This window comes from Oncorhynchus masou, chromosome 31, assembly GCF_036934945.1.
Source record: "Oncorhynchus masou masou isolate Uvic2021 chromosome 31, UVic_Omas_1.1, whole genome shotgun sequence".
In the NCBI taxonomy this organism is placed as follows: domain Eukaryota; kingdom Metazoa; phylum Chordata; class Actinopteri; order Salmoniformes; family Salmonidae; genus Oncorhynchus; species Oncorhynchus masou.
This window is the reverse complement of record NC_088242.1, coordinates 52,392,177-52,412,727: the sequence shown is the minus strand read 5'-3', so window position 1 is coordinate 52,412,727 and position 20,551 is coordinate 52,392,177. Positions and strand designations below refer to the sequence as shown.

Below are 20,551 nucleotides of genomic sequence, written 5' to 3'. Positions count from 1 at the left end.
AACTATGTCTTGAAGACTGTTGACACCTTAGGGAAGCCATATAAAAAGGAATCTGGTTGATATCCCTTTAAATGGAGGATAGGCATGCATAGGAACAGAGACGTTTCAAAATAAGAGGCACTTCCTGATTGCAGGTTTTCGCCTGCAATATCAGTTTTGTTATACTCACAGACAATATTTTTACAGTTTTGGAAACATTAGAGTGTTTTCTATCCTAATCTGATATGCATATTCTAGTTTCTGGGGCTGAGAAATAGGCAGTTTCAAATGGGTACGTTTTTTGCCAAAAACGAAAATACTGCCCCCTACACGCAAAAGGTTAACCAACAAGGCTCGTAATTTAACAATTTTATTCTTATTTACAGATGGCATACAAGTTTGTTATTAAGGCACATGAAAATTCACATGTTCCAGAAGGCATTTTGATTCAAAATAAATAAAAAAGGATAAAATGTCTCTCCTGTGAGTCTGGGACCTAAGAAGGTAGGTATAGCACGGCACACCGGGCATTTTGACAAACAAATCCAAAGAGAGGCCTGAAAAAAGGCATTGTCTTCAGAAAACTTCTCTCTCACTACTATGTGCTGATCTATAATAGATCTAGAGCACATATGTCAGAGTCAAGGCCCGCGGGCCACATCCGGCCCGCGAGAAGGTTTTTTACGGCCCCTGGGATGATCTTGATTTATTATTAGAACCGGCCCGCAGACCGCAGCAAGCCGGCAGCCCGCAGATCTTTTACACGCACCAATACTACATTTCCCACAATGCAACGGTGACGCACCGAGCAGTAGGCTGCTTCATTTCAATATTTATTGGCACAGCAGTCGTCAGCATCACAGTAAAATTAACTTTCAGATACCCATCAAAAATGGCAAAACGGAAGGTGGACACTGAGAACCGGGGTTTCAAACAAGGTGGGAGTCGGAGTATATGTTCACGGAGGTAGCTGGAAAACCTGTGTGTCTTCTGTGTGGAGAAAGTGTGGCGGTACTGAAAGAGTATAATCTGAGACGACATTATGAAACGAAACACGCGGACAAAAACAAGAATATGGACATGGAACAAAGGCTACAAAAGGCAGAGGAATTAAAACGAGGCCTCAAATCTCGACAGGCTCTGTTCAAAAAAGCCAAATCACAAGGCCAGGCTGCTGTCAAGGCCAGTTTTATTTTGGCAGAAGAGATCGCTAAATCAGCCCGGCCATTTACGGAGGGGGATTTCATCAAAAACTGCATGATTAAAGTTTGTGACGAAGTTTGCCCAGAAAAAAGGCAACTCTTTTTAAATGTGAGTCTGAGCAGAAACACCATTGCCGAGAGAGTAGACCAGTTGTCCATCAATCTAAAAGAGCAGCTTGTGAAAAAGGGAAAAGATTTCATTGCATATTCCTTGGCTGTGGATGAGAGCACCGACATTTCTGACATTGCCCAGTTGTCAATTTTCATCCGCGGAGTGGACTCCAGCCTAAGCGTGACAGAGGAGTTTTTGGCTTTACGTCCTATGCATGGCACAACTACGGGGCATGATTTGTATGAAGAGGTGTCAAGATGTGTAAATGAGATGGAGCTGCCTTGGGAAAAACTCGTGGGTTTGACAACCGACGGAGCACCTGCGATGTGTGGACACAGGAGCGGACTGGTGGCGAAGATACGGGAAAAGATGCAAGAGGAAAACGCGACAGGTGAGCTGACAGCTTATCATTGTATCATACACCAGGAAGCGTTGTGCGGTAAAGCCTTGAAAATGGAGCATGTAATGAGCATCATCACGCGCACAGTTAACTTTATCAGAGCCAAAGGTTTGAATCACCGCCAGTTCAAGGCATTTCTGACGGAGTTAGAAACGGAGCATGGTGATTTGCCTTATCACACAGAGGTGCGATGGCTAAGCCAGGGAAAGGTGCTTCAAAGATGTTTCGAGCTTCGTGAGGAGATTTGTCTGTTCTTGGACAGCAAAGGGAAAGACACAACACAACTCCGAGACGAAATGTTTCTGTGTGAAATGGCTTTTCTGTGTGACATTACGAGTCATCTGAATGCAATGAACTTGCAGCTGCAGGGTCGGGATCATGTCATCTCTGATATGTACAGTACAGTGAAGGCATTTAAAACCAAACTGACTCTGTGGGAGACGCAGATGCGGAAAGAAAATTTAAGCCACTTTCCCAGCTGCCAGACCATGAAAGAGAAGCTCTCTACCAGTGCGTTCCCGAGCGCACAGTTGGCTGATAAAATAGGTATGCTTGCCGCTGACTTTCGACGCCGATTTGCTGACTTTGAAGCACAAAAAAGCAGGTTGGAACTGCTCTCGGTAACCCATTTGCTGTTGACGTGGAAAGCTCACCACCAAACCTCCAAATGGAGTTGATTGACCTCCAATGCAATGATGCACTGAGGGCAAAATATGCGGCAGTGGGTGCTGCGGAGTTCGCCCGTTTCCTCCCCGACACAATGCCCCAGCTGCGCATCCAGGCTGCTCAAACGTTGTCTATGTTTGGCAGCACATACCTGTGTGAACAACTTTTTCTTTGATGAACCTGAACAAAACATCACACAGAAGTCGACTTACTGCTGAACACCTCCACTCAATTCTGAGGATTTCCTCAGCTCAGAGCCTTACCCCGAACATTGATGAACTTGTGGAAAAGATGGGACACCACCAAGTATCACCCTCAACCTCAAACAAGTGAACATTACTGTGCAATCACATATTTAGAGTTTTTACTCAGTTCAAGTTTAAAAGTTAAAGTTTAATATTTGTTTTCACTGCATGTTACTTCTCCTTAAACAAAGTGTTGTTTTTGATTAATAGATTTTTGCACTTTATTTTATTGTATTTCAATCCAATTATATTTTAAAAATATTTCAGTTGAGTGGATGATAGAAAATTGCTATTATTGTTTTTTTCTTTGAAGTAAATTTAGCCCACTTTTGCTAAAATAGAAAATATAGGCTACTGATGGTGCCTTGAATACCGGTTTCTTTCATTTAATGTTCATGTTATGGGGATTTTTATATAAAGGAAATTTGTCTTTTGTGTCTGTTGAAAATTAAAGATTACTGACAGAGCCATAAGAAAATATTGCTTTATTTATCTGATCATATTGGAATATATTTGTTAGGTTTTCAGTAGGTTCAATTAGGTTCACTAGACTATATGCGTCATTTAAAAATTTTTCAATGAACATTCGAACAGTCCGGCCCTCGGCTTGTAGCTAAATTTTTTATTTGGCCCTCCGTCCATTTGACTATGACACCCCTGATCTAGAGGCTACTGCTTGTATTGAATGTCTATTCCAGCCATACTCAACTGGCAGACCACGATCCGGACCTTGAACGGGGTCAATATGGACTTCGGGTTCTGACTTTCAAAAAATATATTATAATAATATACAGTATATACATATATATTATATATTTTTATTTTACATGTATTTATTTATTTAATTTCACCTTTATTTAACCAGGTAGGCAAGTTGAGAACAAGTTCTCATTTACAATTGCGACCTGGCCAAGATAAAGCAAAGCAGTTCGACACATACAACGACACAGAGTTACACATGGAGTAAAACAAACATACAGTCAATAATACAGTATAAACAAGTCTATATACGATGTGAGCAAATGAGGTGAGATAAGGGAGGTAAAGGCAAAAAAAGGCCATGGTGGCAAAGTAAATACAATATAGCAAGTAAAACACTGGAATGGTAGATTTGCAGTGGAAGAATGTGCAAAGTAGAAATAATGCAAAGTAGAAATAAAAATAATGGGGTGCAAAGGAGCTAAATAAATAAAAATAAATACAGTAGGGAAAGAGGTAGTTGTTTGGGCTAAATTATAGGTGGGCTATGTACAGGTGCAGTAATCTGTGAGCTGCTCTGACAGTTGGTGCTTAAAGCTAGTGAGGGAGGTAAGTGTTTCCAGTTTCAGAGATTTTTGTAGTTCGTTCCAGTCATTGGCAGCAGAGAACTGGAAGGAGAGGCGGCCAAAGAAAGAATTGGTTTTGGGGGTGACTCAAGAGATATACCTGCTGGAGCGCGTGCTACAGGTGGGTGATGCTATGGTGACCAGCGAGCTGAGATAAGGGGGGACTTTACCTAGCAGGGTCTTGTAGATGACATGGAGCCAGTGGGTTTGGCGACGAGTATGAAGCGATGGCCAGCCAACGAGAGCGTACAGGTTGCAATGGTGGGTAGTATATGGGGCTTTGGTGACAAAACGGATTGCACTGTGATAGACTGCATCCAATTTGTTGAGTAGGGTATTGGAGGCTATTTTGTAAATGACATCGCCAAAGTTGAGGATTGGTAGGATGGTCAGTTTTACAAGGGTATGTTTGGCAGTATGAGTGAAGGATGCTTTGTTGCGAAATAAGAAGCCAATTCTAGATTTAACTTTGGATTGGAGATATTTGATATGGGTCTGGAAGGAGAGTTTACAGTCTAACCAGACACCTAAGTATTTGAAGTTGTCCACGTATTCTAAGTCAGAGCCGTCCAGAGTAGTGATGTTGGACAGGCGGGCAGGTGCGGGTAGCAATCGGTTGAAGAGCATGCATTTAGTTTTACTTGTATTTAAGAGCAATTGGAGGCCACGGAAGGAGAGTTGTATGGCATTGAAGCTTGCCTGGAGGGTTGTTAACACAGTGTCCAAAGAAGGGCCAGAAGTATACAGAATGGTGTCGTCTGCGTAGAGGTGGATCAGAGACTCACCAGCAGCAAGAGCGACCTCATTGATGTATACAGAGAAGAGAGTCGGTCCAAGAATTGAACCCTGTGGCACCCCCATCTAAATATTGTAATTATTATGGCCAGATTACGTTCCCAGGGACCCCGACCCCCAAGGGGCCCCCCATTGATCAACAACCTCTCCCTCAGCATAAGCGAAACAAAGAAGTCGATTGTTAACTTCAGGAAGCAGAAGAGGGAACATGCCCTGATTCACATCAACCGGACCGCAGCAGAGAGACTCACAAGTTTTAGGTTCCTCTGCTTCTGCATCACAGAGGACTTGACATGGACCAACAACACCACCACTCTTGTCAAGAGGGCGCAACAGTGACTCTACTTCCTAAGGCGGCTGTAGAAATTCGGCATGCCGCCCCGGGTCCTCTCCAAACACTACTGCTGCACCATGGAGAGCATCCTGACCGGTTGCATCATGGCCTGCTATGGGAATTGCTCCACCCATGACCGCAAGGCCCTCCAGCAGGTGGTGAAGATGGCCCAGTACATTACTGGGACTGTTTTCTCAACCATCCAAGACCTCTAGTCAAAATGGTGCTTGTGGAAGGCCCGCTGCATCATCAAGGACCCCATTCACCACAGCCACAAGCTGTCCTCTCCCTTATCGTCGGTAGGACGGTATCGGAGCATGAAGTCTGATACCAACAGGCACAGTGACAGTTTCTATCTACAAGCCATCAGACTGCTGAAGACTTGAACTGGACTGACCACCTGTTGTTGGATTGTCAAGAAAGAACCTGCAAGTAAGCATTTCGTTTGGAGGATGTATACCATGCACAAGAGGCTGCTGAGGGGTGGACGGCTCATAGTAATGGCTGGAACGGCACAAATGGAATGGCATCAAACACAAGGAAACCATGTGTTTTATGTATTTGATACCTTTCCACAAACAGCCATTACTCCGAGCGTGTCCTCCCCAAATAAGGTGCCACTCACCTCCTGTGATACCATGTGTTTTCCGTGTACATACGACTAATAAAACCTCAAATTTACCTCCGGTATCATATGACATGGCAAAATGTGTATAATTGTTAGAAAATAATCACAAAAAATATACATTTTTTTTCTCTCGGCCAACAAGAGGGGTGTGAACCGTTTGGGGTCGTATGGGTTGCAAGGTTTGTTACTAAGACGATAAATGACAATATCCATCCGGACCTTTGCTACCTAGGAAATCTGTGTGACCGGACCTTCTCATATAGTAGTTGAGTACCCCTGATCTATTCCCTTGCTGATCTTTGCCTGTCCTCTTAGTGAATGTCTTGCCGTAAAGCAGTGCATCTCACAAGATTGCTATCATGTTAAAGGCCCACTGTCCTCCCTCTCTCTTGGTCAGATTTGTATCCACAGGGAAGCTGACTGGTCACCTGGGTCCAGTCATGTGTCTGACTGTGGACCAGAGTGGGAACGGTCAGGATCTGGTCATCAGCGGATCCAAGGACCATTACATCAAGGTGTGTGAGAGTGTGTTATGGCGTGTGGCTGTTCGTATATTCGTTATCGAAAGGATAACTGCCACACACACACACACACCATATTACATCTCTACATGGTTGTATTGTGTTGAAGTTTCGGTCAGAGATAATTTTCTTCATGTTGTCTCATGTTTGAATATGGATCATGTTGGCTCTTGTATTTGTTTTCTATGCAATAGGAATTAGCCTGGCTAAGGCTTTGCTGTGACTTGTCTAGTGTTGTTGATGGACTGTCTGTTGCAGCTGTTTGACGTGACAGAGGGGGCCCTGGGTGCTATCAGCCCCACACACAACTTTGAGCCTCCCCACTACGATGGCATCGAGTCCTTGGTGGTGCAGGGCGACGTCCTCTTCAGCGGCTCCAGGGACAACGGCATTAAGAAGTGGGACCTAGACCGCAAAGACTTACTGCAGGTAACAGAGGGGAAAGGGGGAAGTGTCACTGACTATTTTGGTGAATCAAGTCATTAAAAAAAAGCAGTTTAGTAAGAATGTCTCACCCCATGTTCAAGAAAGGCCTTTTGCCCTTTATTCAGATTACAACCTCTCACTTTCGGCTATTTGAAAATGAAATAATCTCCAAAATATAACTATTTTTAAAACGAGCTATAGAAAATTGGTTGCAATTTTAGTTTAATCCACCAGAAAAGACAGAGCAAATAATACAACAAATATTGTTGTTAAACTCAAATAGATTTTTTTTAAATACATTTATTTGTATTTTTTTATGGTAAAATCTTTGTAAATGATATCATAAATAGGACTGGTGGAGTTATGTCACACATGCAGCTAACAAAAATATGTGTACATGTCTGTTCAACCCAAAATTACAACCAACTAATTGCAGCATTACCACAAAAATAGAAGAGGGAAGTGGTAGGTGGAAAAAGTAAGGAACTTGTCTGTCGGCCCTGCATGAAAGACTGAATTGGTTAAAGAAAATTGTGATAAATAAAAAAGTATACAGTTTTATTTAAGGACCAAAAAATTGACAGCTGTGCCATATAGATTGCAAAATAGTTGGGAAGAGATTTTTGATGTACCGAATCCATGGCACATGGAAGACACCGAATCATTAGATCATTTATTTTGGTACTGTCCATATGTAGCTTGTTTTTGGTCACAGGTCCAGGAATGGTTGAAGAAGTGCTACATTTACCTGGAGCTAATTCTGCAGATAGCGCTACTGGGTGATCTGAAAAGTCATAGTAACTCAATCAATAACATAATAATACTTTCGGCAACAAAATGTTTTTTTAAATTTACAATCTCTAGAAACTATGAGAATAGAAAGGTTCAGTGTGAAACACTTTCGTGAAACATCACAGCACAGTTCAAAACTATATGTAAAATAGAAATACAAAAATGAAATAGATGGGAGGGATTGAGTGGAGCTGAAGGGTGGGATTAAAAACAACAAGATAACTAGTATAATAAATACTGTGTCCGTATATAGGTTCAGAACTTTTGAGAAACAGCGCAGTTAAAAATATATGGCGAAATAGAAACTGGATGGGCTTCAAAGATAGATGGGAGGGGTTGATGGTAGTTGAAGGATTGGATTAAAAGGAAACAAAAGATAATTATTGTGCCCATAAAATGTCTATAGTATGTATCAACTGGAAGTAGAAGCCTAAGTGTTTATGTCCGTTAGTTTACTCCAATTAGGGGATGGGTGGTAGGGTTAGGGGAAAATAATAAAGGGAAATATATTTTTAAAAGATATGTATACACATTACCAGTCAAAAGTTTGAACACACCTACTCACTCCAGGGTTTTTCTTTATTTTTTCGCTATTTTTTTTCGACATTGTAGAATGATAGTGAAGACATCAAAAGTATGAAATAACACATGTGGAATCATGTAGTAACAAAAAAAAGTGTTCAACGAATCAAAATATGTTTTATATTTGAGATTCTTCAAAGTAGCTACCCTTTGCCTTGATGACAGCTTTGCACAATCTTGGCATCCTCTCAACCAGCTTTATGAGGTAGTCACCTGGAATGGATTTCAATTCACAGGTGTGCCTTGTTAAACGTACTTGTCACAGATCCCCCCGGTACTGCTGCTCATTCTATTCACCTGTTCCGGAGGTCTACGTCACTGGCTTTCTAGGCTTCACTGAACGCGGTTCATTATCATCAGTCTTGTCTGATTACACACACCTGGTTCCCATTTCCCCTGATTAATATGTTATATCTGTGCCCTCTGTTCCAATGTCCGTTGGTCGTGTGAGCACCTATGTGTTGGTGCAGCTGTTATGCTGCGTGCTTTATATATTGTGTATTACGGGTATCGTCCCGTGTCGTTCAACAAGGTTTACCCTCGCTCTTTTGTTTGGGTACAGCCCAGTGTTTTTGTAAACGTGCTTGTCTTGGGTGTATTAAAAAACCCTATTGTGTATTCCTGAGCCTGTCTCCAAATCCTTTATACCAGCGTGACAGAATAACCGACCCGCAAAATGGAGACAGCAGGAAAGGCCAAGCTAGCGACCATTGTAGGGACAGTGCAGCACCACGAGGACTGTCTCTCCAGACTCGGTATCACCATGGACAGTGTGCTGGCAACCATCCTGCGCTTGGAGGGGAGTGTGCAGTCCCTCCAGTCTCCAGTACCGTTCCCGGTACCAGCTCCCACACCACGACCAACCTCCATTCTCTCTGAGCCGGTCTGTGGTATTCCCCTGTCCCTCCCGGAGCGTTTCGACGGCGCACCAGCAAGATGCAAGGGGTTCCTTCTACATGCGATCTGTACCTCCCTCTCTACGCCGGGGCTGTTTCAGGAAGAGACAGGGTTGCCACCGTCATCTAGGCACTGACCGGACGGGCTCTGGACTGGGGTGCCGCGGTCTGGGAGACGGGTGGACCCAAGGTCAAGTCCTACGAGCGCTTCACCCTCCTCTTCCCCTCGGTGTTTGATAATCCTGTGGAGGGCCGAGAGGAGGTTGAGCGTCTACTCCGACTATGCCAGGGATCTAGGACCACCTCGGAGTTCGCCCTGGAGTTCCGGACCATCGCAGCCTCCACCGAATGGAACAAGTCGGCTCTGGTCGCCGTTTTCCGCAGCGGACTGCGGAAAGAGGTACAGCTGGAGTTAGCCAGCCGTGATGTCAACCTGTCATTCAACCAGCTCATCAGCATGGTGATCCGGTTGGACGACCTCCTGCAGTCCTGAAGGAGTCCTGCGTGGAATTCGGAGCCCATGGCTACCCTGCTCTGTGGCCAGAGCCAATGGAGGTGGGCTTGGCATGTTTGCCCGAGGCAGAGCATAGGAGAAGGAGGAATCTGGGTCTCTGCATCTATTGTGAAGAAGGGGGTAATTTTCCCCGACCTGCTCTCTATCCATTAGGAGGAGTGGAGGTGACAAACCAGGGAATTCCCCTGCACCAACTCAGGTAGGAGGCAAGGTCTCCTTTCCTTGTCTGTCAAATCAACCAGTGTGTTTTCCCATTAAATTCCCTGAGTACCCTAGCCCTTTACTCCCGTTAGCTCTGATTGATTCCGGATCTGTCGGGAATCTCTTAGCGCACTGGCCACTGCATTACGCATTCCATTGGTTCCCCTACAGTCACCCATTCCAGTTCGAGCCCTGGATAATCGTCCAATAGGGACAGGGCTCGTACATCACATTACTATTTCTGTTTCAGAGTGAGTGGGTGACCCATGACACTCATTCAGAACAGATCACTTTCTTGATTATAAACACCCCCACGCACCCCATTGTTTTAGGTCTCCCCTGGTTGAGTTTGCATAACCCCGTTATTTCTTGGTCCGAGAGAAGACTGCTGGGTTGGTTGCATGAGTGTCAGGGGAGGTGTCTCGTGGTATCTGTCAACACCACTGCACAGTCCGGACTGTGCACCTCAAGTGAATTTCCCGGAGGAACACCACGATCTGCACCAGGTTTTCTCAAAGACCCAGGCTACATGCCTGCCTCCCCATCGCGCCTGGGACTGTGCCATTGACCTGTTGTCTGACGCAGCCCTCCCGAGAGGACATGTCTATCCCCTCTCCTATGCGGAGACCGAGGCCATGGAGACCTATGTACAGGAGAGACTCCAGCAGAGTTTTATCCATCACTCTATGTGACCAGCCTCATCAAGGTTATTTTTTGTCAAGAAGAAAGATGGGGGACTGTGCCCCTGCACTGATTATCGAACACTGAACAAGGCCACCGTCAATTTCAGCTATCATTTACCCCTCATTCCAACCATTGTCGAAAAAATGCACGGGGCACAGTACTTCACGAAACTGGACTTTAGAAGCGCCTATAATCTGGTGCGCATTCGTGCAGGCGATGAATGGAAGACTGCTTTTTCCACGATCATAGGTCATTACGAGTATCTCGTAATGCTCTTTGGCCGATCTAATGCTCCTTCAGTCTTCCAGGCCTTCATCAACAAAGTTTTTCAGGACATGCTGGGATGGGGCATAGTGGTTGATATAGATGACATTTTGGTCTATTCTGCTGACCGAGTCCAGCATGTCTCGTTAGTCAGGTCTGTGCTGAGAAGACTGTTGGAGCATGGTCTATATGTTAAACAGGAGAGCGGTCCGTGTCCTTTGGCTATCTGGGCAATCTCATCTCCACGGAGGGAGTAGAGATGGAAGTGCAACGCATCAGCGCAGTCGGGTCATGGCCCATCCCTAACTCTGTGAAAGCAGTCCAGTGATTCCTGGGGTTCGCCAACTATTTCCGGGGGTTCATTCGGGGCTTCAGTGTGGTGGTCGTGCCTCTTACCTCCCTGCTGAGAGGAGGTCCCAAGCGGCTTCGTTGAACGGCGGAGGTGGAGAGGGCATTTAAGACGCTGAAGGCACATTTCACCACTGCCCCTGTGTTGGCACATCCCAACCCCTCACTCCCCTTCATCGTCGAGGTGGATGTCTCTGAAGTAAGAGTCGGGGCAGTGCTGTCCCAGCGTACCGGAACCCCTCCAAAGCTGCGACCCTGCGCTTTCTACTCTAAGCAGCTACTCTAAGCAGCCCAGAGGAACTACGACGTAGGGGACCGGGAACTCTTGGTGGTCAAGAAGGCTCTAAAGGCTTGGGGGCACTGGCTGGAGGGGGTCCAAACAGCCTTTCCTGGTGTGGACGGACCACCACAACCTGGAGTACATCAGTGCAGCAAAGAGGCTAAACCTGAGACAGGCCAGGTGGGCTCTATTCTTCGCCAGGTTCCAATTCACAATTTCCTATAGGCCAGGCTCAAAGAATGAGAAGGCTGACACCCTGTCTCGCCTCTGTAGATGTAGAGGAGAGGCAGGGAGAGGAGACCCCTATCATCCCTATGTTCCGCATCATCGTGCCACTTGTATGGGATGTGGACGCCGCCATACGGCAGGCCCTGTGTATGGAACCCGCACCTGCACAGTGCCCGGAGAACCTCGCCTACATGCCCACGGGTGTGCGGCACCGTCCTGGGATAGACCGTACCATCGCCTGCCTAACTGAGGAGTACTGGTGGCCTATCTAGGCGAGGGTCGTCCAAGTTTACATCTCTTCCTGCTCCATCTGTGCTCAGTCAAAGACACCCAGTCACCCCCCTTATGGAAAAATCCTTCCCCTGCCGGTTCCACAACGACCCTCCTAGGGGAACACCACCATTCTCGTCATTGTGGACCGGTTTTCCAAATCTTGTCGCCTCCTTCTTCTGCCTGGGCTGCGGTCGTCCATGCATACCGCGGAGGCTCTTTTTACGCACATCTTCTGGCACTACTGGATCCTGGAGGATATTGTCAGATCTTGGCCTTCGGTTCACCTCACAGGTATGGAAGGAGTTCATGGTATCGGCCTCAAGCAAATGGGCAGGTGGAGAGGGTCAACCAGGAGGTGGGCAGGTTCCTGCGGTGTTACTGTCGGGATTGGCCGAGGAAGTGGGTGGATTTTCTACCTTGGGTGGAGTATGCGCAGAATTCCCTCCGCCACTCCTCCAGTAACCTCACTCCTTTCCAGTGTGTGTTGGGGTATCAGCCAGCCCTGGCACCTTGGCATCCGAGCCAAACCGAGGCTCCTGCGGTGGACGGGTGGATTCGGCACGCTGAGGAGATCTGGAACGCTGAGGAAGCTGAGCCCGCGGAAGCTGAGCCCGCAGTTTGTGGGACCGTTTCAAGCCTTGAGGAGGGTTAATGAGGTAACGTACCATTTACAACTCTCTGTTGATTATTATGGCAAGAACAGCTCAAATAGGCAAAGATAAAAGACGTTACTTTAAGACATGAAGGTCAGTCAATCCGGACAATTTCAAGAACTTTCAAAGTTTCTTCAAGTGCAGTCTCAAAAACCATCAAGCGCTATCATGAAACTGGCTCTCATGAGGACCGCCACAGGAAAGGAAAGGAAGTTAATTGGAGTTACCAGCCTAAGAAATTGCAGCCCAAGTAAATGCTTCACATAGTTCAAGTAATAGACACATCTCAACATCAACTGTTCAGAGGAGACTGCGTAAATCAGGCCTTCATGGTCAAATTGCTGCAAAGAAACCACTACTAAAGGACACCAATAAGAAGAGGAGACTTGCTTGGGCCAAGAAACACGAGAAATGGACATTAGACCGGTGGAGATCTGTCCTTTGGTCTGATGAGTACAGATTTGAGATTTTTGGTTCCAAACGCTGGGACTTTGTGAGACACAGAGTAGGTGAATGGATGATCTCCACATGTGGTTCCCACTGTGAAGCATGGAGGAGGTGTGATTGTGTGGGGGTGCTTTGCTGGTAACACTGTCTGTGATTTATTTAGAATTCAAGGCACACTTAACCAACATGGCTACAACAGCATTCTGTAACGTCCGACGCTGGAGATGAGAAGCAAGTACAGGGAGTGAACATTTAATGGAAAATGAACATGAATCAAAATAAGAACAGCATCTGGACGGGTGTTCAGCATATGTGGGAACTCCTTTAAGACTGTTGGAAAAGCATTCCATGTGAAGCTGGATCAGAGAATGCCAAGAGTTTGCAAAGCTGGCATCAAGGCAACGGGTGGCTACTTTGAAGAATCTAAAATCTAAAATATGTTTTGATTAGTTTAACACCTTTTTGGTTACTACATGATTCTATGTGTCATTTCATAGTGTTGATGTCTTCACTATTATTCTACAATGTAGAAAATATTTAAAAAAATAAAGAAATGGTACCCCTTTTGACTGGTACTGTATATAATATATTTACCCCAAAATATATGGGGGATTGGAAATGATGCAGACAATTACATTGATGGAAGCTACAATCTATCTGCAGTATTAAAGCTGATCTACCCCTTAAAAAATAAAATAAAAATACCTAATACTTACAAACTGTGCCGGGTATTTTAACTGGGAAGCTGTTTGGAAAACACTGCTAACCTGCAAAATAGTTGAATGGAAAACAGAGTCTGTATGTACTATGTTGTCTATGTCTTAACAGCAAGTGCCCAACGCCCATCGTGACTGGGTGTGTGCCCTGGGTGTGGTGCCTGGCTCTCCGGCCCTGCTGAGCGGCTGTAGAGGAGGGGTGCTCAAGCTGTGGCACGCAGACACACTGGGGGCCCTTGGGGAACTCAAGGGCCACGAGAGCCCCATCAACGGCATCTCCACCAATAGCAGCCACCTCTTCACAGCGTCTGAGTGAGTCACAGAACCGCACAGACAGAATGACAGGCAGACACACAAACACACACAATAGCCTGGATACAGCCATTGCAGTAACACAGTTTTTCTGCTCTGTAATTTGATAGTGATCGAACAGTGAAGATCTGGCGTGCCCGGGCGGACTCGACAGCACCTTAGACACGACGGCGGACACAGCTGATGAGGTGGCCAGTAACTGAACATGGCCGGGACCTCCCACCGTGACCCTAAACCTGGGATGCTGCTGACTAGCACTTTGACCTCTGACCCTTAGCCTTGGAAACCACCCACAGCCCCCCACATACTATAACCAAGACAACAGTCCCCAAGAATGAAATCTTATCTCAGCAAAAGTAGCTGTAGTCGTTTCCCAGAGTGAGATACTGTAGATTTATCCCTAGAAAAATGTCTCCCTAGCTAAATGTATCTAGTCTAACCTGTGTGGCCGTAGCACTGGCCTGTGCAGAATAAACCCTATTTTTGCTTCATAGACATCCTTCCGTCTCCGCTCGTATCAAGTATTGAGTGAGCCCACGCAAACACACACACACACACACACACATAAACACAAATAGAGGCAGATCTTGAGTGTTTTTCTGTGCTGGGGGAGGAAATTAGATGAAAGGAAGGTAAAGACCGGGCTTTGTTGCAGGCCTTCAAGACCCGGACCTGGTTCTCGGACCAGACCCGGACCAGCAAAGGAAGAGAAGCCTTTCTTCTGCATTGTAAGCAGAACCACTGTCCTCAACCCTGCTGTCCCTTACGCGATATCAACGTGGCTTTACGTGAACTGACACCCCCTTAAGTCGCTCGGTTTTGATGTTCTTTTGCTTTGAATTCAGCACCCGCTTTCCATGGGTGACCAAATCATGAAACTTCTCTTGTACTTTACCTGTGAACTGGATACTGTACATTAACTAACACTACTCTTGTAGCCACTAGCAAAACACCTTCAGTCAGTCACCTCTCTGCTTCCTTAGTCTTTATACTTAGTCCTTCCTTACTCTCTATGTGCAAATACAATGTCTCTTTGAGGATACACTGACTCTTCACTCGTCCACTACTCGTCATTTAGCAATTGTATGATTTTCCACTTGATGCTATTCCCTCTAATAAGTTAATAACTAACCTAATGGCCTTGCTGCTAAGTTGTTTGCTCACCTATGACCCATAGAGGGCTTCTGTTCTGGACTCCAGGTGAGATACACTTGGTAACAGTAGTTACATACTTAATATAATAGTCTGAAGTGTGAGGAAGAGAGGAGCCTTTTATCTGTGCCTGTACTGTAAAGCTCTCCCAATCCTGGTCTGGGAAGACCCCTATGTACGGTGGTTTATCGTGTTTGTGTCAGTTTTGCTGTACATTTCAACTGGCCTATTTGTGATTGGTGTGAGCTGAACTAACTGTCAAATGATGTATTGGATCCACTGTCTGCTGGGACTATTGAATGTTAAAGTAGTAGGAGCAGCAGCCAACACAATATGTGTATACGTAAACAGTATTATACAAAGAAATAAACTGAAGGTTTGTTTTGTTGATCACCAAATTGCGCTCCCGAATGGGTAACAAATGACCAGAATTGGGAGACTGTGTTCTAACAGCACTCATCTCTTTTGAACAGAACCCCTCTCCCTGGCCCCGAGTCAGCCTGTTATGTTTCCTGGGGATGCATCCAAAATGGCACCCTATTACATAGTGCACTACATTTGACCAGGACCCATGGATGCTGTTCAGAAGTTGTGCACTATAAAGGGAACAGGGTGCCATTTTCAGATGCAGCCCTGCTCTGATTTTATTGAATTGTTCTCTTGAAAGAAGCTGTATGTATTCAAACCAGTCCTGGGTTCCCCTCTGGAGTTTTGCTGTAGATGTCATTCCCTAAAATGGCTGACTCTGTACTGTAGCAGATCTAATGTCAGATGCCTGGCAAAATAAATGTCATCTGTCAAAAACCAGCAAGTACCCTGTGTGTGGTCACCTGGGTCTGTTCCTTTTGAGGGAGGGGTGGGGATTTGAAGATTGGAAGTGTGGGGAGAGCACTGAGGAAGAAGGGCACTCCAGTGATTGGGGCTGTAGCATTCACTGATCCAACTAACCTGATTGTTTTGTTGAAAGCAAGGTTTCCACCTCTTAGCATTCACCTACACCAATAAAAGCTATTCTTACTCAAATGAAGGAAGCAAGGTTTCAAAATATACCTCTTCAAAGAACACCTTAGGCTAACCAGTTGTATCCACTAGATGGCAGTAGTGTAATTTTTGTAATTCATCAACAAGCAAAGCATACTAGCGGTTGTCCAGCTAGGTCACACATGGATGAACAGGAGGTATGACAACTACAGGAGAGCTTAAGAATTTGTCCCAACTGGCAACCTATTCCCTATATAGTGCACTACTTTTGACCAGTCCACTAGCAAATTGGGTGAAATGTGGGATGCACATTTTCTCCCGGGGCTCCCTTGGTGTCAAAATCTGAAGGCTCATTGTAATGACCTTATTGCTTACAATAACATTTTGGAGCACACACATGCAAGTGAAAACTGTATTTTTGAACTAACTATTGTCGTATTAAACAGAAATCCATAATGGAGTAGATCAATGATTGCTGTACTGTAAGGGCTGGTTTTCCTGAGAATCTCCATTGAGAATGCTTTTTAGTCCAGAACTATAGGCTTTAGCTGTGTCTATAAAACCGGCCCTTGATGTTTTGGACATGTTTATAACTGATGGTATTTGTGATGATATGGAATTTCAATTTCAGGGTCTATGGTGAATATTTTAGAGCTACAGAGTGGAAAAGAGGTCTCTGAATTTCCAGTTCCATGGCTATCAGTTTGTTGCAAGCACTTTGCAAGTGAAAATACACTAAATTGAACTGTAAATTATTTAATAGCTGTGGTTTTGCTCAGGAGGATTTTATCTCAGAGGATATTGTTTAATTTGTATCATGGAACACATCAGTACAGGTGTCCTGACCATTGAACTAGAAAAAAAGAATGCTTATGTTATAGATGACCAAGGAGTTTTGTAATCATAAATATAATTCAGGTTAAAAAGAATAGTTACAAGACAAAGTCTATAATGCTTTCAATGTATTCATACATTCATAATGATTCATCTTTTGTGCAAAAGATAAGTGCAGCCTACACTATTTGCAGTGCTTGTTGACTTTGTCATGAGCAAAATGCACTATTTCAGCAGTGCACTGATTGGATGCTGTTTTTTGGGGGGGTGGATGACCAGGCTCAGGTAGGCTACTGTTTACTGTTTACTCAGGAAGGCCAATGGCTACTGTAATGGCTGGTTGTGTTTATGCTAAATTAAAAGGTAATATACAGTACCAGTCAAAAGTTTGTACACACCTACCTCAAGGGTTTTCTTAATTTTTACTATTTTCTACATTGTAGAATAGTAGTGAAGACAACACAACTATGAAATAACACATATGGAATCATGTAGTAACCAAAAAAGTGTTAAACTAACCCAAATATATATTTTATTTTAGATCCTTTGCCTTGATGACAGTTTTGCACACTCGTGGCATTCTCTCAACCAGCTTTATGAGGTAGTCACCTGGTTGAGAGAATGCCAAGAGTGTGCAAAGCTGTCATCAAGTCAAAGGGTGGGTACTTTATAGAATCTAAAATATATTTTGATTTGTTTAACAGTTTTTTTGGTTACAACATGATTCCATATGTGTTATTTCATAGTGTTGATGTCTTCACTATTATTCTACAATGAAGAAAAAAGTTAAAATAAAGAAAAACCCTGGAATGAGTAGGTGTCCTAACTTTTGACCGGTACTGTAAATCAAATCAAATTTTATTGGTCACATACACATGGTTAGCAGATTTTAATGTGAGTGTAGGAAAATGCTTGTGCTTCTAGTTCCGACCATGCAGTAATATCTAACAAGTAATCTAACAATTTCACAACAACTACCTTATACACACAAGTGTAAAGGAATGAATAAGAATATGTACATATAAATATATGGATGAGCGATGGCCAAACGGCATAGGCAAGATGAAGTAGATGGTCTAGAGTACAGTATATACATATGAGATGAGTAATGTAGGGTATGTAAACATTATGTAAAGTGACGTTGTTTAAAGTGACTAGTGATACATTTATTACATCAAATTTTTTATTATAAAAGATTTTCAGTCTCTCGGTCCCAGGTTTGATGCACCTGTACTAACCTCGCCTTCTGGATGATAGCGGGGTGAACATGCAGTGGCTCGGGTGGTTGTTGTCCTTGATGATCTTTTTGGCCTTCCTGTGACATCGAGTGGTGTAGGTGTCCTGGAGGGCAGGTAGTTTGCCCCGGTGATGCGTTGTGCAGACCTCACTACCCTCTGGAGAGCCTTACGGTTGTGGGCGGAGCAGTTACCGTACCAGGCGGTGATACAGCCCGACAGGATGCTCTCGATTGTGCATCTGTAAAAGTTTGAGTGTTTTTGGTGACAAGCCAAATTTCTTCAGCCTCCTGAGGTTGAAGAGGCGCTATTGCGCCTTCTTCACCACGCTGTCTGTGTGGGTGGACCATTTCAGTTTGTCCGTGATGTGTACGCTGAGGAACTTAAAACCTTCCACCTTCTCCACTACTGTCCCGTCGACGTGAATAGGAGGGTGCTCCTTCTGCTGTTTCCTGTCCATGATCATCTCCGTTGTTTTGTTGACATTGAGTGTGAGGTTATTTTCCTGACACCACACTCTGAGGGTCCTCACCTCCTCCCTGTAGGCCGTCTCGTCGTTGTTGGCAATCAAGCCTACCACTGAAGTGTCGTCTGCAAACGTGATGATTGAGTTGGAGGTGTGCATGGCCACGCAGTCATGGGTGAACAGGGAGTAAAGGAGAGTGCTGAGACGGGGCTGGTTTTCTTTACCGTTAAATTCCATATATTTGCTATTAGGCCCATTAAAAAAAATCAAATAGGTCCCATAAAAAAAATGGTACCCCCAAATGGCATGGTATAAAGCACGGTAAAAATCGCACCCAGTGCCCCTCCCTCGTGGCAGGGCTGCTAAAACACAAACTCCAGAATGTGTCTTTAAAGTGATTGAATAGTGTCGTAATGTAAATGCCAGATTTGATCAAGTAGGCTAATTCTGTCTCATATCAGGAGAGAATTTATTGAGACCCTGGCTGTAGCCTAGGCTTCAGCAACTGTGTCAGAAGGTCAACTGCACCTGAAGATAAGACGTTTTTGCAATCAATCAGCTATTGGGCACCCTGATTGAAACACTCATTCAGGCCAAAACTATACTGAACAAAAATATAAACGAAACATGCAAAAATTTCAACAATTCTATTGAGTTAATTTATTTTTATTTTTGTTCACCTTCATTTAACCAGGTAGGCAAGTTGAGAACAAGTTCTCATTTACAATTGTGACCTGGCCAAGATAGAAAGGGTCCAGATTGTCTAGCCCGGCTAATTTGTAGGGGTCCAGATTTTGCAGCTCTTTCAGAACATCAGCTGACTGGATTTGGGAGAAAGAGAAATGGGGAAGTCTTGAGAGAGTTGCTGTGGGGGGTGCAGTGCTGTTGACCGGGGTAGGGGTAGCCAGGTGGAAAGCATGGCCAGCCGTAGAAAAATGCTTATTGAAAATCTCAATTATCGTGGATTTATCGGTGGTGACAGTGGTTCCTATCCTCAGTGCAGTGGGCAGCTGGGAGGAGGTGTTCTTATTCTCCATGGACTTTACAGTGTCCCCAAACTTTTTTGAGTTTGTGTTGCAGGAAGCAAATTTCTGCTTGAAAAAGCTAGCCTTGGCTTTTCTAACTGCCTATGTATATTGGTTTCTAGCTTCCCTGAACAGTTGCATATCACGGGGGCTGTTCGATGCTAATGCAGTACACCATAGGATGTTTTTGTGTTGGTTAAGGGCAGTCAGGTCTGGAGAGAACCAAGGGCTATATCTGTTCCTGGTTCTAAATTTCTTGAATGGGGCATGCTTTTTAACTAACCAGGCATCCTCTACTGACTGGATGAGATCAATATCCTTCCAATGTCCCCCTGGCCAGGTCGATTAGAAATGCCTGCTCGCTGAAGTGTTTCAGGGAGCGTTTGACAGTGATTAGTGGAGGTCGTTTGAGCGCTGACCCATTACGGATGCAGGCAATGAGGCAGTGATCGCTGAGATCTTGGTTGAAAACAGCAGAGGTGTATTTAGAGGGCAAGTTGGTTAGGATGATATCTATGAGGGTGCCCGTGTTTACAGCTTTGGGGTGGTACCTGGTAGGTTCATTGATCATTTGTGTGAGATGGAGGGCATCAAGCTTAGATTGTAGGATGGCTGGGGTGTAAGGACATCAGTCAATTTAAATGGGTGCAGGCATGGGTGGGCCTGGGAGGGCATATGCCCACCCACTGGGGAGTCAGACCTAGCCAATCAGAATGAGTGTTTCCCCCAAAAGATTTTACAGACAAAAACTCAGTTTCATCAGTTTTCCGGTTAGCTGGTCTCAGACGATCCCTCAGGTGAAGAAGCCGGATGTGGAGATCCTGGGCTATTGTGGTTACATGTGGTCTGCAGTTGTGAGGCTAGATGGACGTACTGCCAAAATCTCTAAAATTACGTTGGATGTGGCTTATGCTGGAGAAATGAACATTCAATTCTCTGGCAACAGCTCCAGTGGACATTCCTGCAGTCAGCATGCCAATTGCACGCTCCTTCAAAACTTGGAACATCTGTGGCAATGTGTGACAAAACTGCACA

General features: G+C 44.8%; 1 protein-coding gene across 1 annotated transcript in view; it reads left to right on the top strand.

The window, feature by feature from the left end:
* The window catches only part of LOC135524109 (kinesin-like protein KIF21A), a 68,251-nt gene extending 52,469 nt beyond the window's left edge, over positions 1 to 15,782 (top strand). Inside the window, 5 exon segments of the mRNA XM_064951314.1 lie at positions 6,084 to 6,201; positions 6,466 to 6,636; positions 13,624 to 13,823; positions 13,934 to 13,959; positions 13,962 to 15,782. Coding sequence (XP_064807386.1) covers positions 6,084 to 6,201; positions 6,466 to 6,636; positions 13,624 to 13,823; positions 13,934 to 13,959; positions 13,962 to 14,026 — 580 coding nt within the window. The 3' untranslated portion in view covers positions 14,027 to 15,782.
* The last annotated feature ends 4,769 nt before the right edge of the window (positions 15,783 to 20,551 follow it).